We start from the raw sequence: 27,200 nt of genomic DNA on the forward strand, positions 1-27,200 counted from the left end.
CTCCTCTCTTCCCTTTTTAGTTATTCTTTATTAAGTCTCTCAGAATTAAACATATTCATTAGCAGTTCATTTAAGATGTGTCCTGAAAGGTTTTTAATTTTGGTATTTCAGAACAGTTTTAGGATCCTGAGCTGAATTCTCACTGGCCTTTGTAGTCTCATCAGGAGATAAGTGAGGATGCAAAGCAAAAAGTGGATGTAGATGTAGATATACCAGTAGAATCACAAAGCTGGTTTCATGTAGTATGATTTTGGTTCATAGCATATCTTAACTCAAACAATACAATTAGGAAACTAGAGCCCTCAAGCCCTATGTTTTATTTTCTTTATGTCTAACCTTTATGTTGAAGGTTACCTACTTGAGTGGAAGTAAATGCTTCAGCTGTAACTCCGCTTCAGAAAGAGATAAGTGGATGGAAAACCTTCGCAGGACAGTTCAACCAAATAAGGTAATAGTGGCTTTGAGGTCTAAAAAATGTGTAACTCTATAAGCAGTAAATTGATAGAAGCTAAATGCAGTGATAATACCTTAACTTTTATAGAACTTTTTTTTTTTTTTTAAATATATTTTATTGATTTTTTACAGAGAAGAAGGGAGAGGGATAGAGAGTTAGAAACATCAATGAGAGAGATCGATCAGCTGCCTCCTGCACGCCCCCCAGTAGGGATGTGCCCGCAACCAAGGTACATGCCCTTGACCGGAATCGAACCCGGGACCCTTCAGTCCGCAGGCCGATGCTCTATCCACTGAGCCAAACCGGTTCGGCATTAACTTTTATAGAACTTTTTAAACACATTCGCCATTTCAAACATATTATGCCATTTTATGCTGAACATAATTTTATTGCAGTTATTATCATGATTTTACCAATGTAGATAAGAAGACTCAGAGAATTTAAGTAACCTGCCCAAATCAGAAGCTAATACATGATAGAAATGGGACTAGAACACAAGTTTCTTAACTACTTATCTTTTTTTATTTGTAGACATCAGTCGAGTTGCACGAGGGTAGCTACATGAGAACTTATGTTACAGAATGATATTTTGTAACCCAAATAAAATAGAATGTATATGGCTCTGTAAAATTCGGATACATTCTGTTTAGAGCTTCCTATTATCCTGAACAATGATATAATAATTCCTTTCATTATTTATTTACTAGAGGCCCGGTGCACAAATTCATGCACCACTGGGGTCCCTCGGCCTGGCCTGCGGGATAGGGCTGAAACTGGCTCTCCGACATCGCCCAAGGGGTCCCGGATTGCGAGAAGGCACAGGCCAAGCCAAGGGACCCCATCAGTGCACAATTGGGGCCGGGAGGTACGCGGGAGGTTGGCCAGCTGGGGAGGGACCACGGGAGGGCTCCAGGGCATGTCGGGCCGTCTAGCTCAGTCCCGATCTGCCGGATCCCAGCAGCAAGCTAACCTACCAGTTGGAGCGTCTGCCCCTTGGTGGTCAGTGCACATCATAGCAACTGGTCAACTCTCTGCCCCCTGGTGGTCAGTGCACATCATAGTGAGCAGTTGAGAGGCCTTAGCATGTCATTAGCATATTACACTTTGATTGGTTGAACAGACAACTGGATACTTAGTATATTAGGCTTTTATTATGTAGGATTACCCGTAATGAAGTATATAAGCAGCATCACCCAGTGGTCAGCAAACTCATTAGTCAACAGAGCCAAATATCAACAGTACGCTTGAAATTTCTTTTAAGAGCCAAGTTTTTTAAACTTAAACTATATAGGTAGGTACATTGTTATTAACTTAATTAGGGTACTCCTAAGGCTTAGGAAGAGCCACACTCAAGGGGCCAAAGAGCCGCATGTGGCTCGCCAGCCGCAGTTTGCCGACCACGGGCATCACCTATTTCAAAAGGAAAATGTTGTCTTTCTGGGATTTCAGCTCTCAAACTTAGCTTTATTACTTCTTTATAGGACAATTGCAGACGAGCTGAAAATGTTCTTCGTTTATGGATCATTGAAGCTAAGGACCTCGCCCCAAAAAAGAAATATTTCTGTGAACTGTGCCTTGATGATACCCTCTTTGCTCGTACAACCAGCAAGACCAAAGCAGACAATATTTTCTGGGGTGAACATTTTGAATTCTACAGCCTTCCACCTCTTCATAGCATCACAGTTCACATTTATAAAGATGTGGAAAAAAAGAAAAAGAAGGACAAGAATAATTATGTAGGTCTAGTCAACATCCCCTCTGCCAGTGTGACTGGTCGCCAATTTGTAGAAAAGTGGTATCCAGTGAGTACACCTACACCGAACAAAGGAAAGACAGGAGGACCTTCTATTCGAATTAAATCGCGTTTCCAAACTATCACCATTCTGCCTATGGAACAATACAAAGAATTTGCAGAATTTGTCACCAGCAACTATACCATGCTGTGTTCTGTCCTTGAACCAGTAATTAGTGTGAGAAATAAAGAGGAGTTGGCTTGTGCCTTAGTGCACATTCTTCAAAGTACTGGCAGAGCCAAGGTAAGTGGAAAGGAGGATTATGTTACCCAAAGTTTCTTCCCTACCTTGTATGAAGACACCAAAATATGATACTGTGGAGATGCAAATTAGAGAAATACTTGTTGCTAATGCTCAAAAAAGAAAAAAAGAATTGAGAAGGAAGCCTATTAGCAGTTCTTAGATCCAGAAAAGAGAGAGATTATAAAACTAAAGGAATAAAATGGAGAGATCACAAATATTTATTTAAAGTTCATTTGCATTGAAGATAGATACCACAGCTAGTTCTTTATTGTCTGAAAAATAAATTGGTGATATGGGCATGATAATCCCACAGTACATTCAAGGTTGTTTCTCACCGTGGTTTTACTCCTCACTATATATTGTCTGAGTTAAGATTAACCGGTGACATATCCTCTGGTTACAGAAGGAGGTATTCCAGAAGCATGCTGGGTATTAGCAAGCATCTTCATGGAATTAAATCTATATTTGGAATAAAAACAGCAAGGGATGTTACATAATTGGTGTAATATGAATCTTATTTCATCCTGAATATAAGTAAAAATTTAGGAAGATGAAGGAAGAGCAATGTGTTAATTGTATGAAGAACAACAACCAAATGATAGTCTTTGATCAGCCTGAACTAGAGTAATTATCACCTCTATGAGGCATATTCACTTCATTAGGCTGAGTCACTATTACATTATATACAAATTGGCCACAGTAAAATTGTGTTTCAGACCTAGAGGCGTTCACAGATAGAATAATTTATTTACAAAAGTGCTATTATGCTTTCTTGATATAAATCAGAATATGCTGATATATTCAATACCTAGTTCCTTATCTAACTATTATAATCCTATTGATTATAATTTTTGTGGTTGGATTTACTGATCATAATCTTTAGGTTTCTGGCATTAAAAAAGCTCAAGAATTTGGGGTGAGGTGTCATTGAAATTTTGATTGTCATCTTTGAAATTGTAGGGTATGTTCTTTCTGCTTTTTAGTAGCTCAAAGTTCAGGACATATGCAGAATTTTTTAAACAACCTTATTGAGGTATAATTTATAAATAGTAAACTATACCCATTTAAAGTGAAAAATTGAATGATTTTTGACAGATGATGCTCCCACTGAAACCACCAACACAACCAAGATACTGAATGTTACCATCACCCTCAGAAGTTTCCTCCTGCCCCTTATCCTGAGTTTTAATAGTGATTCCTAAGTCTACAACTCTTTTACACACTTGAAGGTGCCCAGAGTAAATCCCATTAATATTTAAAATGCTTAATTTTAAAATAAATCCGCATATTCCCTGTTCTTGTACTTTAGAGACTTTGATATATCCAGTGAATACATAACATTCAAAATATTTGATATATTTCAAACTGAACAATAAACATATTCTTTAAGACCATTAAGAAATGAAGCAGCTATTTCTTAAGAATTTTATTTCTCATCATGGCCTTCCTTCTCCCTGGATAGATTGGGGGTGGAGGTGTAGCAGACAGACTGCCTAGAAAATAAGTTAAAGTGTTGAGTTCAAGAAATTCCATGTTGATACTGTGGACCAATTCTTAACTGTTAGATATTGAATACCTAATATGTGCAGGAACTGTTAAGTGCTTAAAAATATAGAGGTGAACAAAAATAGACACTGTCTCTGACCTCATGGGGCTTACAGTCTTTTAGGGGAAATAGATATTAATCAAGTAATTACAGAAATAAAAAGTGTTATGAGAGTGAGAAATGCCGAGAAGTGCGCTATGGGGATCTGACTAACGCGGTTCATGGCAGTGTTGGTCAGAGCAGACTTCACTTGAGGAAAGGATGTACGAACTAAGATCCAAAAGATCCCAGGAATTAACTTCATGACAGTTGGGGCAGGAATGCTGGGGTGAGTGAAGCAAAACTGAGAGCATTTGCACAAAATTTGTGGTGGATAGACAGCACTGTGTGTTAGAAAAGACTTGGTGTGTTCAAGGACCTATAAAGGAGGCCCTTGAGGCTGGAGCAGAATACAGAGAGAGTGGCACAAGATGAGGCTAGGAAGGTGGACAGAAACCAGAACATATGGAGACTTGTCAGCTGCACTCAGAATTATGGTCCTTACTCAAGTGCAATGGAGAAATCTGTGAAGGAATTTTAAACTTAGGGGTGGTGACACCTAAGATTTTATCCTGACTTAACTTTTTTTTTTTTTTCAAATGAATCTGGTAGCTTTAGTTTTAAAGCAGGGTTCCCAGGATGTCTGGTATTTCATCAGTCTCTTCTAATGTATATTATTTATTCAGTTGCTTTCTGCCTGATTGAACATTATTCTACCAGGATTTTCTGACGGACTTGGTGATGTCTGAGGTGGATCGTTGTGGAGAACATGATGTCTTGATCTTCAGAGAGAATACCATTGCCACCAAGTCCATTGAGGAATACCTCAAGTTGGTGGGACAACAGTATCTTCATGATGCCTTGGGTATGGAGAAGGAAAACATTTTCTTTTCTTCCCCTTTTGATTTTAAGTTATTTCATCCTCATGAGACAAACAAATTGGGCTAAACTTCTGGGTGTTGTTTAGGTCTAGCTGACTAGAGTGTTATTCAAGATGTGGCTTTAAGAAGTCTCTGCAGTACTCACCAGTGGAGGAACAGCAGATGGGTTTATTACAATTTGTACAGAAAGAGAAAGCCCATCAGCATGTGCAGCTACCCCAAGATCCTCAAGTGTCTGAGATACACAATAATACCAGTGGGGGGGGGGGGGGGCTGTTTCCCCAGACGTGTTGGGTATTTACATCATGATATAAATGTACTGTCTTAAAAGTGTTAACATTTGTTATCATGCATCAATAACAAGGAAACTCTTGCCAAGTCCCACAACTCTCAGTTTCTATCTTCATGGCCTTCAAAATTTTAAACAATAACTGACTTTTATTCACTCAGTAGTTCCTGTTAAGTCACTCACTTGCAATTCCAGGCATCAACCACTAAAGTAAGTTACGGTGCTAGGCACTTCACTGCACATCATGATAAAATAGGCATGAGTTCCTTGGAGAACATAGTCATTTTCTTTATCTCCATATCCCTGTACTTCACACAGAATGTAGACCAACTCTATCCTATAAAAACATAATGGAGTTATATGTGAGTACTTGAAATTTTCTAGTAGTCACAGGTGAAATTAATTTTAATAACATTTTATTTAACCCATTTTATCCAACTATGAACAGGTAATCAGTATGAAAATTATTAATGAGTAAAAATTCTTTACTTTTTTATACTATTTGAAATTCAATGTGTATTTTACATTTATTGCACATTTCAATTTGTACTAGCTACATTTCAAGTGTTCAGTAGCACATATGACTGTCAGGAGTAGACCATAAAGAATGTTGAATGAGTTGGATAGATTTTGCCCTCAAGGAGCTTATAGTATAGAGAGGTAAGAAAAATAAGAATATATATCCCTACAACTAAAAAAGAGAGAAACCATGTGCTTTTTCAAAGACTTAAAGAAATTGATTCTAGCTGATATTGTATGTGCTATGTCAGGAGTCTCTAATGATACAATTGAAGATTTCATCATAAGCATTAAATAAAATAAAAAGACTTTTCAATGAATTTTCCGAAAAACAAATTAAGTACAGCTGGATGCTCTGAATCATTAAAGTTGTACTATAGTTCATACATTTTGGGAGGGAAAAAAGGGATGCTATTTCCAGACTACTTAAAGAATTCTCTAAGAAAATTGAGTTAAAAGTTACCAGGTATATTATGTAATCTTCATTTCTCTTGATTAAAGCATTACTATTTACTTCACAGGCTCTGCCTCAGTTACAACTTAAATCTTCCATCTGTTGGCCCCCTTTACCTTTCTGATTGAAATCAGATTGCACACTGATGTCCTGTGACACACAGGAAATACCACCTGTGAGATATAGAAAAGCAGACCCTAAAAAGGCCTGATTTCCATCCTTGGTGACAAAGGCAAATTCTTTTTTAGCAGTAATATGTTCATACATGTGGACTTATTTCTGCACATGAAATTAGATGCTAGATAGTAATAAGTTGATGGTTCACATGGAAAACACAGAACATTTTGGGCACAAACTTCCATTTGCACCATGTAGTGAGCAGCCACCCTCTTTGGCTCTGATTTCTTTCAAAGGCAAGAGAGCAAATGTAAATGGATTGTTGAATCTGTCTCAGTAAATTTTTTTTTGTCTCAGTAATTTTTGATTGGGTAAGCAGCTTCTGGATACAAACCTATAAAAGGTCCACCTTTCAATGTGGTATTTTCCACATTATCAGACATGAGTTATAGTTTTAAAAGTAAAATAATTTTCTCTGTTTTGGAGGATTGTAATATATCATAATCGGGGACGGGGGGAGGTAATTTTAGGCTTCAATTTTAGACAGTTTACTTCTAGACCCTTGATTTATTTGGCTCTTTTTCTTGAAGAATAAAAGGAAAATATTCTTAAAATTCACAAATTATTTATTAATATTAGTACTGTTTCCCCAGGATGGTATAACCTTAAGGAACTCACTAAACAGAATATTTATAATATAAATCTAAAGGTGGGTCAATTTTTACATGGAATATTTGACAATAATGACTTGGTTTTAAATTTAGATACTCTTTAAAAGGGATAAATAGTATAGAAGCACATAGCATAGAGACTTTGAGAGCACGTTGAATACAAATCTTTTGGTAAACATTTTTAGAAGCCTTTTACTAGTTTTAGTTATTTTACTTTATGAAAAACTATTTTAAAGTTGCCTAATTTGCACATAACAATACTTATTGTATGGAGCCCCTAAAAATGCCAGGCACCATATTAGACACTTTTTTTTTCATGCATTATTTCACATCCTCACCACAGCTCTGTAGAGTGGGAGTCATTATGCTATTCTCCAAATATAGCTGAAGCTTAGACTAGTTAAGTGATTTTTCAAGGCCCCACAATCATTAAGCGATGGGCCCAGGATTTGATCCCAGATCTGTCTGGCTCCAAAGCCTTTTTCTTCTCTGTGCACCACTGTTTCCTATTCTCTAGGCATTTTTCTTTCAAATAACTACTTCTCATCCTCTCATAGCTATTTTTAAATGCTTTCATTTACCTCAGTATTAGCCATTTTGCTAGAAAAAAAAATGCTGTTTATATCACTGCTGCTACTTAATTTTGCAGAAATCATCATTTACTTTCATAAAATCTAGTATAACTAGCCTGAACCTCAAGTAATATAAGCAGATTTGAAAGGGTCTTTGAAAGATCTCCTCTTTCAGAAAGGCCTATAAAAACCCAAGGACACATAGTACCAGGCATCATAAATATGTATTGAGCACTTGCAATGCTTTGGGAGCTATTTGATAGGCTGGGGATCTGAACATGAATAGAACCTGGTCCCTGACCTCCAAAGGTACTCATCCTAGAGATGAGACAGATATATGAACAAATAAGCATAAAACATTGTGAAACATGGAACAGAATATATACAGGTATAGTGGTGGGTATGTAAGGTAAGGACTTGTTCTTTCAGAGAATGTTGGGCATATCCTTTTAGAGAATAGGATATATGAACAGGGCTTCTAAGCTAAATCTATTTGGAAAAACAATACAGATTATATAAAGAGATGTTCTGCTACAATCTTGTGCTGTATTGAATGACTGTTCCCATTACAAGAGGTAAGTCTAGACATCCTTACTCAAATCTATGTTTGGTACCAGAATTAGCAGTTAAAACCTTAAGTGGGCTAGTTAGTCAGAGTCCAAGTTCGAGATGTGTGGTCATCAGGGTTGTTTTTTCTCCTAAGATAATAACACTATTCACCCTGGTAAAGGGGCCTTATAACAAATAATGAATTTATGCTCATTTATTTGCGGTTTCAGATAAAAGATTTAAAGTTATATCATTGTTTATAGTAGTATCATTGTTATTTTTATAAATACCATGATGATGATGATGGTGGTGATTGCTGTTTTTTCACTTCCAGGGTAAAGAAAATAAACATGATATTTGGAAGGTGATAACTCTTGGTTTCCAAAGCAATGACCCTTCATGAACAGTCTTTTGTATCCCCCTGTCAGATCTCAGAAAGATTCCCTATTATGCATTTTAGGACAGGAATCCTAAGTCCTATTGTTCTATTTAGGAAGACCCTGTTTATAGTTCTACTATCTGTCATCTTCTCTCTTCAAATAGGGGAGTTCATCAAAGCTTTGTATGAGTCAGATGAGAACTGTGAAGTGGATCCCAGCAAATGTTCATCTAGTGAATTGATAGACCATCAGAGCAACCTGAAAATGTGCTGTGAACTGGCTTTTTGCAAGATCATCAACTCTTACTGGTGAGCTGGTGTCAGTGCTTCATCCACTACCTTTGGAACTTGCATTTTTTTTTATATAAAAGTCATCACGGTGTTAACTATTATTTCCCAACCAAAGGAAGGGCTTGGGGGCAGGGCAGGGGGGGGGGGGAGACTAACAGTTTCCCTAATACATTCCTGTCTAAACTCTAAACCTCCATTGTGAGCCCAAGAATTTCTGAACTATATACATAAATACAATGTTTGTGTACAAAATTACCACCACATTCTCTAATTGGTTTCTAAAATATTTACTTGGTGTTAAAAAGATGCGTTAGTTATTTTTGATCATTGCTCCAACCCCAGCAATTGGTAAGATTTTGGAAGATTTTGGATGAACAGTCTTTAGAGAGATTATGGTGATCTTGATTAAACCAGATGGTATGGTCAGGAGCCTCATGCCATTTCCCACTTTGCAAAACTAAATTTATACTAATTCCTGATTTTTACAGCTTTTGGTTTCTAGTCTCCATCTGGGCTTCTGTGAATTTTCCACCACCTCTCAGCCACAAACCATTTAAGGCCTCCACTAGGCCCTCATTGCCTGGCTCTAGAGCGGAGGTGTGTTGGGCCAGAGTGAGATCGCTTGCACTTTCCTTGAGTATTTAGAGATTTTGATCTTTTTTCCTTCCCCAGTGTTTTCCCTCGTGAACTGAAAGAGGTGTTTGCATCATGGAAGCAGCAGTGCTTGAACCGTGGGAAGCAAGACATCAGTGAACGGCTCATCAGTGCCTCGTTGTTCCTGCGTTTCCTGTGCCCAGCCATCATGTCTCCCAGTCTGTTCAACCTTATGCAGGAGTATCCTGATGACCGCACGTCTCGGACTCTGACTCTGATTGCCAAGGTCATTCAGAACCTGGCTAACTTTGCCAAGTACGTGTTGCTACCATAACCCCTTTTTACAAAACATTGTTTAAAAAAATATATGAGATCTAAAATTTGGGTGGTGATAGGGATCCTCGGTGCACAAATTCATGCACGGGGCGGGGTCCCCTCAACCCAGCCTGCACCCTCTCCAATCCAGGACCCCTTGGGGGATGTCCGACTGCTGGTTTCGGGATCGGGCCTAAACCAGCAGTCAGACATCCCTCTCACAATCCTGGACCACTGGCCTTCCTGGTCGCCCTTAACTGCCCCCCTCCCCCTGCCAGCCTGGTCACCCCTAACTGCCCCCTCCCTGCCAGCCTGGTCGCTCCTAACTGCCCCCGCGCCCCCCCCCCAACCCCCCCGCCAGCCTGGTCACCCCTTGCTGCCGGCCTGGTCATCCCATATGGCCCCCCTGCCAACCTGGATGCCCCATGCAGCCTGCTGTTCAGTCGTGTGGTTGTCCCTCACTAACCTCCCTGCCGGCCTGGTTGTAGGCAGCCATCTTGTGAGGGCATGAGGGTTAATTTGCATATTGCCTCTTTATTATATAGGATAACAAAAAATTGGAAACAACTTAAATATTCATTTTATAGAGGAGTGGTTAAGTAATCTAGGGTACATGCATTCAGAACATTTGCAGCCACTATAAACAGTGTTTTCAAAGAATAGCCAATAATATGGAAAATGATGAAGATATAATTATATTAAATGAAAAGGGCTATTAAAAACTTTAGGGGAAAAGATATTAAATGGTGCATATGCTATTATTCCAGCAGTTTAAAAACACAAAAACTTTAGTATAAACATTTGGGAAGAACAATCAGACAAATTCTCCAGTTACATTGTCTAAGACAGTTGGCCTGGCCCCTTTAAACAAGTCAATGTCATGAAAACTGGAAAAGATGGAAGGGGACTGTTTTAGATTTAAAATGACTAGATGCAATGCTTGAATCTTATTTAGACCTGAATTGGAAAAAAGTCTATAAAAGTCCATTTGGTGACAATTGGTGAAATTTATTTTAAAAATTTTATTGTGATAATGACATTGGTTTATGTAAGAGATATTCCTTATTCAAAGTATATACATACATATGTGTGTGTGTGTGTGTGTGTGTGTGTGTGTGTGTGTGTGTGTGTATATATATATATATAGAGAGAGAGAGAGAGAGAGAGAGAGCGCGAGCATGCGCAAACTTGGCAAAATGTTAACACTTGGTTAATGTAGATGAGGCATATTTTTTCAATTTTTGGTAGATTTAAAGCTTTTTTAAAGGACATTGGAAAGCAGTTGGAGGAAGTACACACGAATGTAAACAGTAGATAAATTCAGATGATAGTACATCCACACTTTTTTTTCTACTTTTCATTGTTTTTAAATTTTTCTCGGTTTGTGTAATTTTTATAATTTATAGAAAATAATTTTATGGAATCACTGAAAGAAACTTCACACTGACAGAATTGATCAGAACAGACTCACTCAATAGTGAAGCTTAAAGACAAGATTCTATTAGCAATGTACTGAAGGAAAAAACTAGAACTTCGGTGAGACAGATTGTTTCCTGGCTTAAATAGTTACTTTTTAAGTGCACTACTTTAACTTTGAGTACCCTATAGGTAACCCAATGCAAAAACATACATATTTACCCATATTTGAGCTAATTTTAGTAAAAATTATTTCTGGCTTATTTGGGAACAAGTTTTATGGACTTAAACTAGGCCCTGAAGATAGCTAGAATCTAGATAGGCAAAGAAGAGAGCAAGTTCTTCTCTAGTAGAAATATATAATATGAGCAAAGGCTTGGAGAAGAAAAAGAGTATATGTATTTGGGAAACTTGAAGAAGTGAATTATATTGAAGGTTTATACTGATGAACATTTGGTAGGTAAATGAAGGTTATGTTACAGAGAGCTTTAAATACAAGAAAAATGAGTTTTAGCTTTACACAATAGAAAATAGCTATTCAGAAGTTTTGAGTATTAAGAAAGTATGTCTTAGCATTTATCACTTATAAATAACTAGAGGCCCAATGCATGAAAATTTGTGCAAGAGTAGGCCTGCCTTCCCCTGTCTGCTGGCACCAACTTCCCTTCGGCACTGGGGACTGGGGCAACTTCCCTCCTCCAGCCGCCTGCAGGCACCCAGGACCCAGGCTGGCTTCCCTTCGGCCCCGGCTTCATCAGGAAGGACATCCAGAAGATGTCCGGTCTAATTAGCATATTACCCTTTTATTATTATAGATAAACAAAATTAGTCACTTACCTCCTAAAAATAAAAATTTATAGCTCTGTATACAGTCAACTCAAAATGATCACCTCTCTTTTCCTGAATATGTTCTTTCTCATTTTCTCTCCCTCCCCTTTAGATTTGGTAACAAAGAAGAATACATGGCATTCATGAATGATTTTTTAGAACATGAGTGGGGTGGAATGAAGCGCTTTCTTTTGGAGATCTCTAATCCAGACACCATCTCAAATACCCCAGGCTTTGATGGTTACATTGACCTGGGCCGGGAGCTTTCAGTTTTGCATTCCTTACTGTGGGAAGTAGTTTCCCAACTTGATAAGGTAAAGTAGGCTGGAATAGTAAAGGGAAAGGGAGGTAGAGAACTTGAATGTACCTGAATTCTGCAGAGCATCCACAGGGTGATAGCACTCACCTTTCTGTTAATTGAAAGCAACCTTTTGTCCTATATATCTTAGAATAAATGGTTGTCATTTCTAAGTGAAATATACACCCTACAAACCAGGAAATTCTAGAAAGCCATGAAATTACTTATCTATTTTTCAAGTAATTATCTGCATTAATGGAGTATATATTTCTATAAATAAATAAGTACAGTATATATAACATTTAAAAACTTGCCTAGAAACTAATATCTATTATTAGTGTATGTAGCCTTATTCATGTGCAGTAGGATGACATGAAGCCTCATACAGCAATTGCTAACAAAAGGGTGGACTTCAAAATATAAGGATGGACTATCATGTTTAATCAGCTTTATCCTTGAGAATGTTTTTGTTGTTATTCTAGTCAGAGGGCTTAATATAACTATTAGTACTACAGAGTTATGTGGGATCTGAAAATCCTGATGGTTTTTTCCTCCATAGATGTAAATTAAGAATCCAGAAACAATTATAATTCTTAATTATTTATTTTCTGACTATAAGCTAAGAATTTTATTATTAAATCTAAATAAGAATTTCATATTAATAACTAGACATATACCATACCAATCATTTTCTTCCTTCTGGGATTTTGCAAAGAGGAATAGGTTTTGTAATGGAGAATAGTCTTAACAGACATAGGTTAGATTTATCACAATAATTATTTATTGGTGCTTTTCTTTACTACAGGTACTTTATAAATATGTTGGTGTGGTATGTTAGAATAACTTCAAAAGACAAAGTTATTTTTCTGTGATGAGAATTTGTTTTCCTTCATTTTTCTATTATCCTTAAAAATGTTCCAATAATATTGGAGGGGTGTAAAACCTATTAATAAAGACCACTTTCCTGAGGAAATGTAAATGGTAGAGGGTATCCACTGCTGCTTTAAACATTGTGAAATAATAAACTGTTCCTTATTCTTCAGGACCCCTTCTATACTTGTAGAAATGCCAGCTGGACTTTAAATTGCAGCTGTGCTGAGGGTAAATCCCTTGACTATGAATCATGGTTCAAGAAGGCATCCTCCAGGTGACATTTGAGCAGGCATTCTACCTGTTTGAGCAGGGTTGAAGAATCTCTTGGTTGTTGAAAAACCAAAGAAGACCCATAGGCAACCGTGTAAAACTGCCTAACAGTTGAGCGGTCCTATAAAACGCCGTGAGAATAAGAATTCCCCAAAGAAAAAAATGATTGAGATGGATAAAACAAGTTCTAAAAAAGTTATTCTTTGTTGAATAACTGTATCAGTGAGATGCAGATACAGTTTTCTTGTGAAATAAGCCTCATTTATTCAGGGTCAAGGTCTTTTTAACAGGCTTTGCTGTGTAAATACACTTTCTCCTTTTTTTTAATCTCTGTTTGGTCCTGGGAACCAGGAGTATGTTTAGACATATTTTATAGAGAAAGTTTACCTGAGTTTTCTGGGGTTTTTTAAAAAAAATTGTCATGCTTATGCCAACCTAGTTGGCAATAATAGGTCCGGGTTCCCAAGATTAAATGGCATAGTTGATAGCAGTGTCAACTGTGTGTCCTGGAGTGTTTTGGACCCCTGCATGCAACACTTTCTTGTATGTGGCATGCATTTCTTTCCTCACATAATCCCTTTTCTTTGGAAGTTTCATCACACTAGCCTTTTAGTTAGAAGGTATTTGGTCCTTCCCCTTCCCCCTCCCCCAGCTTGATTTACTAGCCTTCCAAAGATTTTGTTTGCTTTGCATGCCTATTTTAGTTGGAATGGCAATATTTTGGTTGTTTTGAGCATGTCTTTTAATTTTTATTTGCATAATCCTAATTTCTATTTCCTTTCTTTCCTCGATGCCTGCTGCACCTTGTTTCGCGTCCTCCATCCATCTCGACGCCATGGTTCCGCTGCTCCATAACAATGCATTATGAACCTGCCAATCCCACATGCAAACACCTACCCTCCCCTCCAACCTACACCCCTTCATCATTGGACCTCATGGTCCCCAAAACAATCTGTGGTGGATGTCGCAATGCTTATTATCCAATTAGGGTGAAAATTCCTTCCTACAGGCGACTGTGGCAAAACTGGGACCTCTCCCTCGGGTTCTTGCTGATATCACCAAGTCTCTGACTAACCCTACGCCAATACAGCAGCAGCTGAGACGCTTCACTGAGCATAATTCCAGTCCCAATGTCAGTGGAAGCCTCTCCTCTGGGCTGCAGAAAATATTTGAAGACCCTACTGACAGGTATGAAAGAGAATTTGAAGTACTGTCCCAGAGATAAAATGTTTAGAGATTTGGTGAAAATCTATTTAATTTATGTGTTGAATTTACCAACTTTAAAGTCTTGAGCAATTGGAAATAATCATCTGACCTGAGATAAAGCCAATTGTTTGTCATAATAATACACAAGATGTAGGATATTTATTTTCTAGAATGATATTGTAAAGTTATATTAACAAATGCATTAAAAAACTATGTCCTGCTTAATGGAAGACTTAAGAGCTCTATGAAATTGACATTTTCATATATAGTAGCACTCAAAAATCAGGAGAACCTCAGTTAAAAACATTTTATAACTGGCTGTTTCAGCTACATAGTGGACACAATATTGATGCTTAGACTTTGTTTTCTTTGTGTTGGTAAGATTTGTGCCTTTGGCATGGGCCCTTGGGTTGTGCACTTAGAGCCTCTCCTCTTGAACAAATTAAATATGAATTGGGATACCTTGGGAGGGCTTAAAGTCAAACTAGAAAATGGTTGGAATGCTAGTAAAAGTGGAAGACAGTGATGGAGTGGTATACACAGTATTAATCCCCACCTTTGGAGAAAAACTAAAAATGTTGGATTTTATTTTGAGAATCGTAAGGATGAAATCTGAGCTTAGATGTAAGCATCTGCATTGGGCCTGTGAGCCTTCAGAAGAGTTCATATGCCTGAATTGAGGAATCTTAACTATGTTGAATGTGTCTCAAGAGTAATTAAGGGTCCTTTCTGTTTCTACAGTGATTTGCATAAACTAAAGTCTCCAAGCCAGGACAACACAGATAGCTATTTCAGGGGGAAAACATTATTGCTGGTTCAGCAAGCCTCCTCCCAGAGCATGACTTATTCTGAGAAGGATGAAAAGGAAGGTAGCCTTCCTAATGGGCGGAGCATCTCCCTCATGGACCTCCAGGACACGCACGCTGCTCAAGTGGAGCATGCGTCCGTCATGCTCGATGTGCCTCTGCGCTTGACCGGAAGTCAGCTTTCCATAACCCAGGTCGCCAGCATCAAGCAGCTGCGGGAAACCCAAAGCACACCCCAGAGTGCACCCCAAGTCAGAAGGCCCCTGCACCCAGCCTTGAACCAGCCAGGCAGCCTCCAGCCCTTGTCATTCCAGAACCCTGTCTATCACCTCAGTAACCCAATCCCAGCAATGCCAAAGGCCTCCGTGGATTCCAGTTTGGAGAACCTAAGCACTGCCAGTTCCAGAAGCCAAAGTAACAGTGAAGACTTCAAACTCAGTGGACCCAGCAATAGCAGCATGGAAGACTTCAGCAAACGTAGCACTCAGAGTGAGGACTTCTCCAGGCGGCACACTATGCCAGACAGACACATACCTCTTGCTCTACCCCGGCAAAATAGTACTGGGCAGGCGCAAATCCGAAAAATGGACCAAGCTGGATTGGGTGCCCGAGCTAAAGCCGCGCCGTCCCTGCCACACAGTGCTTCCTTACGGAGCACGGGGAGCATGTCGGTGGCCTCGGCAGCCCTGGTGGCCGAGCCTGTGCAGAATGGAAGCCGGTCCCGGCAGCAGTCCTCTTCCTCCAGAGAGAGCCCTGTTCCCAAAGTGAGAGCAATCCAGAGACAGCAGACACAGCAGGTAGGGTGAATGCTGGATGACCTGGCTTCTACCTGGTCCAACTGTTTCCTCGGTCTTTGTGTCGAAATCATTGGGAAACCCCATTGCTAACAAGGTCTCCACTTAAAAATATTTCTGCCACCTTTAAATGGTAAGAGGAAATAAAAGGTTTGGGAGGCTTCTAGTGAGGTGAGGCAACAGAATGTAGCTTGACTCATCACCCTGAGGACACTTTAACAACCACGCAGGGGCCTTGCCTTCCCTTCACTCGGCACTGAGAACAGATCCGTTATGTTGAATGAATAATTACACACTTAAACTGTGGAATCTATAGGCCAAATCAACCAGAAAGTATTTGGGGACCTGGACATTAATTCTCCCTAAATATTTTTTCTTATGCTTCCAAAATAAAGTTTTGTATTCTGAGCCAAGAGTTTAATATAACTACTCCCTACTCCATTCTCCAGCTCCCTCTGGAAATATCAAGTCCCTTGTGCCTTTTCCTGGAAATCACTAGGAAAATAAACAACTGAACACCGATAGTGGCAATGTAAAGGAGAGGGGGAGGAAATAGAAACACAGGTGGTTGACAAGTATTCTAAACATTTACAACTTCCTTATAATTTCTCTTTACATCTGGCGTGGTGAATTTGTGGCCCACAGGTCCTATAAGGCCCACAAAATCATTTGGTCTGGCCCTGCCAAGGCATTAGGGGTGAGTTAATTAAAAGTTTGACCAAGTATAGTAGGCTAATTTTTAAGTTGATAATTTTGTATGGCCTGTGAATGATATAAATATCCAAATAGCCCTTGGCAGTAAAAAGGTTCCCCATCCCTGCTTTACAAGCACAAACCCAGCTAGTATCCTACCCAATTTTAATATAAGACTGATAAAATCTTTTCTTCTTGATAAAAAGGTTTTCCAAGAGGCACAAATATATATTTTGTTCTTTGAAACAAACTAAAAACCTTAGGAATATGTATGAGTGTGTGTGTGTGTGTGTGTGTGTGTGTGTGTGTGTGTGAGAGAGAGAGAGAGAGAGAGAGAGAGAGAGAATTTCCTACTTTTATCTGAAAAAGATTTTTCTCCTGAAAAGTTTTGTATTTGTTGAATTTTTTGAAACCTAATCATACTTTATAAATACTAGGGGAAGCTTTGTGATTTAAAAAAGGCCTTTGTCAGCCAAATAACTTGTCAGAGGAAACTAAAATAAAACCCCAATGTATCTCTTTAATATATTTGCATTTTTATAGGTAAGCCTTTACTAATTTGGCTGCTTCTGTCTCTATTCTGTTGTGATCAGAGTCCTTGCTCCTACTTTGATAACTATTGTTTAAAAAATTAGAACATTTGCAGAATTTTTGGATACAGAGAAAGAGGAAGGGATGGAAAACATGTCCAACTCCACCTGATTCTGGTGGCTGACTTCCTGGGCAAAACCTCCTAGTTAGCCATTCTTTCCTAAGAAATAAAGGTTTTCTTCCATCTTAAATTTTTCATTTTTATTTTGTTGTATTTTTCCCAAATTTACCAATTCATTTGATTTAATAAGCATTTTCATTTAAAGAAAAGGAAAATTATATAATACTAGAGGACCGTTGCATGAAGAGATTCGTGCAATAGGCCTTCCTTCCCCTGGCTGCCGGCACCAGTTTTCCTCTGGCACCCGGGACCCAGGCCTTCGCTCCGGCTGCAGTGGAGAAGCCAAGCCTCTTCAGTCTTCAGTCATCTTCAGTCATCTTCAGTCTTCGCTCAGGCGGAGCCTTCAGTCTTCACTCCACGCCTGCATATGCAAATTAACTGCCATCTTTGTTGGGTTAATTTGCATACTCATCCTGATTGGCTGGTGGGCATAGCAGAGTGACACCAATTTCCATGTTTCTCTTTTATTAGTGTAGATGATACAATAATATACATTGTTTTCCTTTTCTTTAAATGAAAATGCTTATTAATTGCTCATATAGCTATATCTCATATATACACATTTAATTTGCTAGTTAGGAGGCTATCAGTTATTCACACCTTATTGTGAATTAGTTTCCACACATTGCTTTTATGCCAGCTTCCAGTTGAGATCAACTCCTTTCAGAGTATTAAAGTGTTTATTGAGTCAAGAGAAGAAAGGTAAGTAATTTTAGAAATGGAATATTTTGTGAAAGCAAACAGCTACTAGGGGGCTTACCCATGAGCACCCTGAGGATGAAATAAGGAGAAGAGAAGAATATCAGATTGGAAGAGAGGGACAGGACAGGGAAGGATGTCTACTTACCTTTGAGGTTGACAATGGATGTCGGCCCAGCCCTGGACAGAAGAGAGGAATGCTCACCCATTCCTCCTTTAGTCATCAATTCCCAGGGCCCATGACTCAGACAGATTCTTCAATTGTCAGTAACAATGTTTGTGCTATAGGAAACTATAACACCTATCACATAAGCACTCAGTACATGTTTCTATGGGTGATTGATGGGCAGTGGTAAATGTATACAGTCTCCAAACAACCAATTTAAAATTTTGTCACAGCCATTAATGCATTGAAGAATGTCTATATTATATTGCCATAAAGTAAGGCATAGCCACAGTGAGATGTCCTAGCACAGCTTTAAATAGTCACCTTTGCTTATACCTTTGCTGGTACTGCCACCTCATATCAGTTAAACCATAAATCACTATATTTTGATTGCTCAAGTTTCTGGTTTTTCTACGCTGGCTTTTTCTAGGCAGATGGTTCATTCTTTCGAATTTATGTTATTTTTTTAAATTCCTTTCTGTTTCTTGCTTGCTCTTCTCATCTTACTCCCATGAAGCCTCTGAAATTCTATATAATCAGCGCATTTTTCAGGCAAATTCCTTTACATATTATAATTGCAAATTGTGTTAGAGAATTCTTCTCTCCCCAAAACTAGAGGACTTCTTTGTGGGGATTGTTCTGTAGGCGTCTGCAATTATCAGTAGCTTTGTCCTGTGCAAATTCCATTTATATCTATGCACAAAGGAGTGGCCATTGTTGGCACTGTAACTAGCTTCGGTCTCCTCCATCTACTGAGTAGGAAGGAAATAAAATTCCAGTAAAACAATCTACAGAGGGAATTATTTTTCCAGGAAACTTTAATTTTTGTCCCTTTCAGCCTCTGTGTGGATTTATTTTTTCTCATTTTTCTCTTCATTTTGTTTTTCATGCATCATGTACTCTGTATGCATAATACACTTTATCTGCAATGTCTGAGTTGTTCAGATATAGCATGTTACCTAAACTTAGAAGTTCAAATTTGAAGAAGCTCTTAAAATTGGTATTTGGCCAGCCTATTGGAATGATACAGTTTTCACATTTGGATTTGTTGACCCTCCCCTAAACCAACCTCTTCAAGCACTCTCGGCATTTACTTAGTGATTTAGTCCACCCATCTTTGGTGCTGATAGCAGAAGTGTTGTTATTCATTGATGGGAACCTGACCATTTCAGACTGTGGAGAAGCTGAAACCAACAAGTCTCATTTATACATAGTAAATACTAGCAAGGAACCAGGGAGCTGCCCGTTCTCAATTGTCCTCAGCATAGCCAGGCTATGAGTAATTATAGGGTCAGCGAAACTGCTCCTCAGGCTCTTTTGCCCTAAAGTATTATGATTGTTCCCAGAGAAACCCTATACAGCTTTATCTCAAGAGGGAGATGTTCTTAGTAGGAATTCCTACTCCTTTACTTTTTGTCTTTTTTTCATCCTTCATTTTCTTTAATGATCCCCTGTTGAAAGTCAGTGGCTATAAAAGCTCTTCTCGAGGCTACAGCGAAGCAAAGTGGGATCTGAATCTCTTACCAACCTCTCTTTCAATGTCTTTGTCTATAAACTGTTATAGACAAAGGTAATAAGTTCTGCTATATATCCAGCTTAGGAAGAAGATGGAACAATTATTGGGGAATAGCCTTTGCTGCACTACATATAGTAATAAAGTGTAGTTTATTAATAAAAGGAGGATTAGAGGAAAAACAGTATATCTTTCCCTTAGTAATAAATTATAGTAATGCATTCTGTCTAGAGTATTAATAAATAATGTTTCATCAAGCAGCTTTGTACAATTATATAGTCACTACCATTCCAAAAAAAATCACACAAAAAGCTATATGATATGCTGCCATGCCTCAAATATTGACAGTCTAATTAGGAAATAAGACCAGCACACATAAGACCAATAGAAAAAAATGTAAACAGTATATAGTTTTTTTTGATATGAAGAATATATTACAACAAGAAAATAATTTTGAAACAAAAATCACCTCTATTTTCTTCCAGTCTAACACAATAACTAATTTTTATTTGTTCAATATTACTTTTCCATTTCTTTATAATTGTGTAAAAGTTTTATCATGAATACAAGGCATAGTTAATATTGGTCACTTATTTTTTCAACAGTTATTTACTATCTACCATATGCCACACAAAGTGCTAGGATATATTAGGAAGTGGTTGAAAATCAGATTCAACCAATAAAATAGGAATAGACCTGAATGCCCAGTTTCCATTGTACAATCTCTCATAGTTCATTGGACATTGTTAATTCTGGAGATAGGGTAGCTACCACCATCACCAATGGAATGAAACCACTTTTATTTTTTTGGCTTCTCATTTAACAGTTGAAGCTGAGATTACCGTAAGGAACTGCTGTTTTTAATACGTTTTTAGGAGCTAAAGTTTCTCCTTAGTGTGTTCTTAGGAGTATTGTTAGTTTGCAGTACATTTAGAGGCACTCAACACCATAACAAATCACAGGGAAAGAAAGTTTATTCAAGCGACATCTTGTTAACTTGTATAAAGCAGAAAGCTATTGAATTAGCTGCCTTGATGTAATAAGTTCCAAACAGTGAAGTTGTTACTAGTTTTAGTGGCTACTTTAGCTCAAACTACTACTGAATAGTAGAAAACAGGGATCTTAGTTATGTCTTCCAACAATAGTTCTCTTTGTGAAACATAACTAGTGGATGAGCTGTCTTGGGAGATGCTAATAAGTATTTCTGATGCAGGTTCAGTCACCTGTCGACTCTGCCACAATGTCCCCAGTAGAGAGGACAGCAGCCTGGGTTCTGAACAATGGGCAGTATGAAGAGGATGTGGAAGAAACTGAGCAAAATCAAGATGAAGCCAAGCATGCTGAGAAGGTAGAACCAAGTCTGTCTTTATTGACGTATTGCCCCACAGTGATAGGCCACAAAAGGGTTGTCTAGCCAAGGACCTGCTCTGCCCCTCCCCAGTTTCAGCTCCACCTCTTATGTTAGCCATCATATACATATCTATGAATAATAACTAGGAGTGTCCTTATGTGGAAATATGCAGGAAAGTCCATCAAGCTGGGGTGGAGGGCACCAGCTCTATTTTCTTTTTATGTAGGTTACCTTAATTTGGAGACTACTCTGCTGTAAGTTTCTAGTAATTTTAGGCACTTATAGTGTTTCTATAAACTGGTTGGTACTCTTCATTCAAGGCCAAAATTTCGCTTAGGTTAGACTTTCTTTCTCTGTCTTGGTAATGATTTTGTGTTTGTTTGTTTTTTTCTTTTTGTCTTTTCTAGATAAAGAACTTCTGGTTTTATAGATGATTTTTAAAAAAGATATCTATTGACTCAGTTTTGTTTTATTATTTTTTTTAAGTTGACATGGAAAAAAATTATCAAACAAGAACTTGACACCATGTATGGCATTATCTTATTTGACTAAGAACCAGACACCTAGCTTCTGCTTACCTATCAGCATGATCCTAAACATGCTCATTGATGCAGTCTTCCTCTTCAAACTGTCCTAAAAATTGTCATCTTTGACTTTCTGGATTAAATCATCATTTAGGACCATGTTGTTAAAGAAGCTAATTGTCTGATTGTCAATTAAATGAAACATTATGTGAAAATAGATTGCATTCTAAAAATTATTGTACAGATTTATCACTAATTCCTAATGAATTTATGTAGACCATCTATAACAAAGCTTATGCTTCTCACCTTGCCTAGAAATTTGACATTCCAGTGTACTCAAACCCCACACCCAGCAACTTCAGTACAAGAAAGGGTCGTGTAACCAATTGAATTATATAAAGCTTTACTTACATAAAGCTTTTGGGAGAAAACAAACCTATGTGTTGAGAAGGGAGAACTAAATTGGACAGGTGAACCACATCGTGAAAAAGGGCCAAGAGGCAGTATCCATCAGCCCTAAAGAACTTGTAGGCCTTTGGCTTAATCCTTGTGACCTGAATATTTTATACTTTTCCAGTTGGGGAGAAAGAAGCAATAGTCTACTCTGCCATAAATTTCTAGTTACTTATTTAGTAGTGCTTAACATTATAGAAATGTTGGGTGTTCTCTACAGGGCTGATTCTAGTGGAGTGAAGGAACGATGAGCCAAGCTCGGTCTGAGATTCCTACAGTACAGGCAATGACAGAACCTTTCTCTTGTCGACAACTGGCTTTTGGCTCATTTTAAGTGATTTGTCAGGCTTCTAAGTGCTTGATCATTTTATTTTCCTACTCTTATTTGATGCCATCACAGATTGGATGCGGCTTGCAGGAGCTGGTAGTTTAATGTGGAGAGAGACGCATTAATATATAGATTTAGAATGCCAAGTTAACAATATAAATGTAATTTTAGGAGGAGGGCAGAGCTCCATTCCCATTTGTGCCTGTTGATAATTTTCAAGAACATCAGCAATAGGTGGGATGGCAGTTCGGATGGTATCTAGCTACCTTGCCTCAGGTTTCCTTTTTCAAAAGCAAATCACTGATTCTACAACTTGTGTAACTCCTTTTTCTGTCCTCTAGTATGAACAGGAAATCACTAAACTGAAGGAGCGCCTGCGAGTGTCCAGCCGGAGGCTAGAGGAGTATGAGCGCCGGCTGCTGGTGCAGGAGCAGCAGATGCAGAAGCTGTTGCTGGAGTACAAGGCCCGGCTGGAGGACAGCGAGGAGCGGTTGCGCCGGCAGCAGGAAGAGAAGGACAGCCAGATGAAGAGCATCATTAGCAGGTTACAGGGTCACCTGGCAGTGGCGGTGGGTAGCCAGGCACACAAAGAGGTGGAAAGAGGAGCCAGAGACTCCCCAAGGAACGGCAGCAGTGCCACTTGCAGACTCTGCGTATGCTCATGGTACTTAGTACAAAGGTGATGACTGGTCCTGTCTCTTAAATTTTCCAAGTGGGCGACCTCTGTGCACTTCCTTTGCAGATAGAGGTAGTCTGTTTTCTTTCATCGTAACAATTAGGAAAAATAAAAACTTCATGATACACTTAAGAGGCCTTAGAGGAGAAGTGGGTTTTACAAACCTAAGTATTCAGTGTCCAAAACTAACTTAGTTTTTCACAAAAGTTTCCAAAAACAGGGAAGGAAGTTTCTCTTGGTTAGGGCCAGAGAACCAAGAGAAGAGAGTGCCAAGGATGTCAAGGGAGGCTAACGGAGGGTTAATTTTACCCAACACTCACATAGCACTTACTATGGGCCTGGCTCATTTTCCTTTACAGATTGTTTAATCTGTTAATAATAATTTGTTTAATGCCAACGTCTGAGGAAGGCATTATTACTATGCTCGTTTTACAAATAAAGAAACGAGCAACAGATTAAGACACTTGCCCAAGGTCACCTAACAGTGCAACCAAGATTTGAAGCCAGGCTCAAGCTCCAGAGTCCATGCTCAATAACCACTGTGCTTCTATTTTGTCAAAAGCTGTAGAAGGTCAGGTAAACTGAAGACAGAAGAGTTCTGCTGTTTCAGCTGTACAGTCTTACTGAGGGCAGTTTGATGGGATTTAAACATCAGTGGGGTGAGATGTAAATGGTGGATGAGAAAGAAACTAGACCCACTAAGTATAGAGTCCTCTTTGAGGACCCACCTGTGCAGGGAACAGAAAGGACAGCTGTCACAGGGTAACTTGAGATTAAGAGGAAATTGTTGGGTTTTTGTTGACTGGTTTGATATTTTAAGATGAAGTGAGTTGTGCTGAGGGATCTGAGGGAAGAAGTGATCATGGAAATACTGTCCCAGAGGAAATAAAAATGTGAGTGACCTAGTCACAGGGAGAGAAATTAACGTTGGGTGTCTTCCAAGGTAGGAAAGAAGGAAGAGCACACGGTTTCAGATCTCTGATTGGGATGAGTGGAAATATTGAACTAGGATGAGTTTGGATTTCTTGTCCTCTGTGCTCATTATCTAGCCCTCTTTTGAAGATGCTGAAATGTCCTTCCTGCCACTTTTTAGGCTAATGGCTGTGGAGGAGGAATTGAAGAAGGATCATGCTGAGATGCAAGCAGTTATTGATGCAAAGCAGAAAATAATCGATGCACAGGTAAGCAGGCTCAGAATCTGGTAGAAGGCACTTGTTTATAATAACTGTTATTTCCTGACTTCCCGTCCCTTGTGCATGCCAAGGCATGTTCTGGAAAATGGGTCACTGGAAAATTCTCAGCATTACCTTTTGAAGATTTCAATATGATCTCTCACTTCTCCTTTCTTTTACTAGTGACAAGTCTGTTAACCCAGCAAAGTATTAGCGTGCTTAGTACAGTTGCTTAACAGATCTCAACCTAGTGCATGATGGGGTTTACTTCTTCCCTTATGGAAAGTAGGGCGTTCTCTAAGGGAATAGCTATGAAAAGTAACTGCATGTGTCTGGCTTGTGACCTCCACTGACCATTGCTTGGCTGTGATGTTCACGGTCTTGTCAGTCACGTCCACTGTGCCATCAACCTCTAGCCCCAACTGTAGGGGAGAGACAAGGTTGTCAAAGGTACCCTTCCTTATTCCTTTGTTTCAAGGCTTGGCATTGATGCTTGGAATTTGCTTGGTTGTTGGCTGTGCTTAGAGAGCCTCTTTCGATTGATGAAATCAGTCTGGGCCTTTGCTCACTCTATACCTGTGACAAGAATGGTGTGATGACTGCCAAGAGTATCTCACAGCGACACATCAATGTTCAGAACAAAATCCAGCAGGCAGAAAATGTTTCTTAATTCTTTTTCATTTTATCAGTGCAACATATAGTCGTATGTCTTAGAACGAAACAAATCACAAAAGGCAGGTGTGGTTTTGAGACTGTCTGGTCTACCCACTGAATGTGTCACCTGCCTGAAGACAACCCAGCCAGGTGTGCATTTCTCACCCTTAAGTACATACCATATCCGTCAGCTGTAAAATAAAATTGGGAGCAAGGACTTCATGTTCTGCTCCCTTCTCTGCACGTCAGCCAGCAGTCAGTCTGTGTTAGAGCCCCCATTGTTCTGAAACATGCCCTTGCCACCTCCCGTCTAGGTGCTGGGGTGGGGGTTGTTTTTTAAAGACACTGGGGGTGAAGCTGAAAGCACAGCCATGGGAAGAATGCTCCATGGGCCTTGCACTCCTTCAGAGACTCCTGACCTGGAAGTCGAGTGATGCTCTCTCGTCAGCATAGTTCCCAAAATATTTTGGACCCTTAAACTCTGTAGTTTCTGGATATTTAGACCTCCTAAGTAGCAGAAGAAACTTCTATTGTAATTATCTTACATGGTCCTTTAAGAACAAAAACTTTCAGGTGTCTCCAGGGTGAGTGAGGGAAGGGTAGTGGAGACAAGGCCATCTTGCTGTGTACTATAAAAACTCATCCCGCAGGCTTAAGAGAAACAGCCTGGAGAAAGAGGGCAATTTAGTCAGGAAAACTAGTGTTGATAAGTTTTCACTTTGGAATTTTCGATATGGCAGTATAAAGCAGGGAAAGTTCTAATAACCACACCAGGAGAGCTTTTAGTTCCAATAAGATACAACAGACCATTTTAATAATTTCAGCTGGCCTGAGATTGTGTTGGCCTGAAGCAGAGGGAGCATGGCTGTGTCATAGTGGTGGCTCTGCATGCAGGATTGCCCTTTTCTTGGTTGTTCATCAACACAGCTTCATCATCAGCTTCTCATTGTTAGCCCACCCCAGCCCCTGTTTTGACATCTAGGGCAAGATGACTGGGTATGCAGCAGGAGCCCTAGGATAGAAGGTGAAAGCAAGAGAGGGAATTGGATTTATCAGGGCTCAATGCTCTGGAAAATAAGGACTTTCTGTCTGTTAACCAGGAGTGTGACACTGTTCAGGAATGGAAGAAATATTACCCTCAAAGTACCAGACTTATGGTCTAGCTCAATTAGATAATATTTTGTGTCCTTCCCTCAAGACAGTGGTGTTTAAATGGTTTGATTTCATGGACTACTTTGGTGAAACCAGAGGCACCTTTTATAGATCAGTTTCCAGCTGCTCCTACTGAGCACTCAACAATAATAGGTTGCATGACACCAAAGCTAGCTAAATATAATCAATTACCGATTCCAACATAGGCCTTACTGTATAGTACATTTTCTACCAGATGCCCAGTGTGGATCCCCAAAGAATACTGGGAAAATCTACTAGAGCACATGTGGAAACCACTGCACCATGCACAGCACAAATCAAACACTAAAGTCAGTTTTTGAAAAATTATATTCTCCTTAAAAGGTAGGTTTCCCAGTCCCAGCTGTTGTCTTACTGATACATTAAAATATTATTATAGGAAGAGACTGTGAACAGCCTTTGGTACCCTTTGTAATGAATAGCTTGGTGCCACTAGTAGAAAAAACATTTCTGAAATGAATATAGTACCTTACCTTACACGAGAGTTGAGCCCAGCATTTCCCAAAATGCTATGCCGGATGCCCAGTGAATTGGTTTTCATCTCTCTCAGCAGCCCTGTGTCCCACAGGACATGCTTGTCCCTGAATTCAGCCTCTCCATCTCCTAGAGTCAGTTCAGCCACAAGGCCAGCCTGGGCCAGCCGCTTACTAACTGGAAGGGGGAGGATGAGCACTCCATCGGTGAGGGCAGGTCCACCGTCCTGGACCTTGTAGCATGGCCATGGGGAGCCTGGTGATGGTACTAAGGGACCATTTCTCAAACATCAGTCCAGGGACTGTGCCACCTTTCACCCCCCTCCAGGATCACTCCATGTGACTCAGATGGAGAACAGAGAAGGGCTTCCTCTTCTGAGAAGCAAGCAGCTGCCTAG

At 39.2% G+C, this 27,200-nt stretch overlaps 1 protein-coding gene across 6 annotated transcripts in view; it reads left to right on the forward strand.

Annotated features, from left to right (window-relative positions):
- Window positions 1–27,200, forward strand: part of RASAL2 (RAS protein activator like 2) — a 233,474-nt gene that overhangs the window by 202,945 nt on the left and 3,329 nt on the right. For 5 of the 6 annotated variants that reach the window (XM_006088946.3, XM_006088947.3, XM_023753965.1 and 2 more), the window contains 11 exons: window positions 350–448; window positions 1,936–2,490; window positions 4,796–4,940; window positions 8,671–8,815; window positions 9,470–9,706; window positions 12,063–12,264; window positions 14,380–14,579; window positions 15,339–16,200; window positions 21,194–21,328; window positions 22,978–23,180; window positions 24,406–24,493. In XM_006088946.3, the coding sequence (XP_006089008.1) occupies window positions 350–448; window positions 1,936–2,490; window positions 4,796–4,940; window positions 8,671–8,815; window positions 9,470–9,706; window positions 12,063–12,264; window positions 14,380–14,579; window positions 15,339–16,200; window positions 21,194–21,328; window positions 22,978–23,180; window positions 24,406–24,493 (2,871 nt within the window). The remainder of the gene's footprint in view (window positions 1–349; window positions 449–1,935; window positions 2,491–4,795; window positions 4,941–8,670; window positions 8,816–9,469; window positions 9,707–12,062; window positions 12,265–14,379; window positions 14,580–15,338; window positions 16,201–21,193; window positions 21,329–22,977; window positions 23,181–24,405; window positions 24,494–27,200) is intronic. The other variant, XM_006088949.3, reaches the window with a different exon arrangement.

Source organism: Myotis lucifugus, unplaced genomic scaffold, assembly GCF_000147115.1.
Source record: "Myotis lucifugus unplaced genomic scaffold, Myoluc2.0 scaffold_54, whole genome shotgun sequence".
NCBI classification, from domain to species: domain Eukaryota; kingdom Metazoa; phylum Chordata; class Mammalia; order Chiroptera; family Vespertilionidae; genus Myotis; species Myotis lucifugus.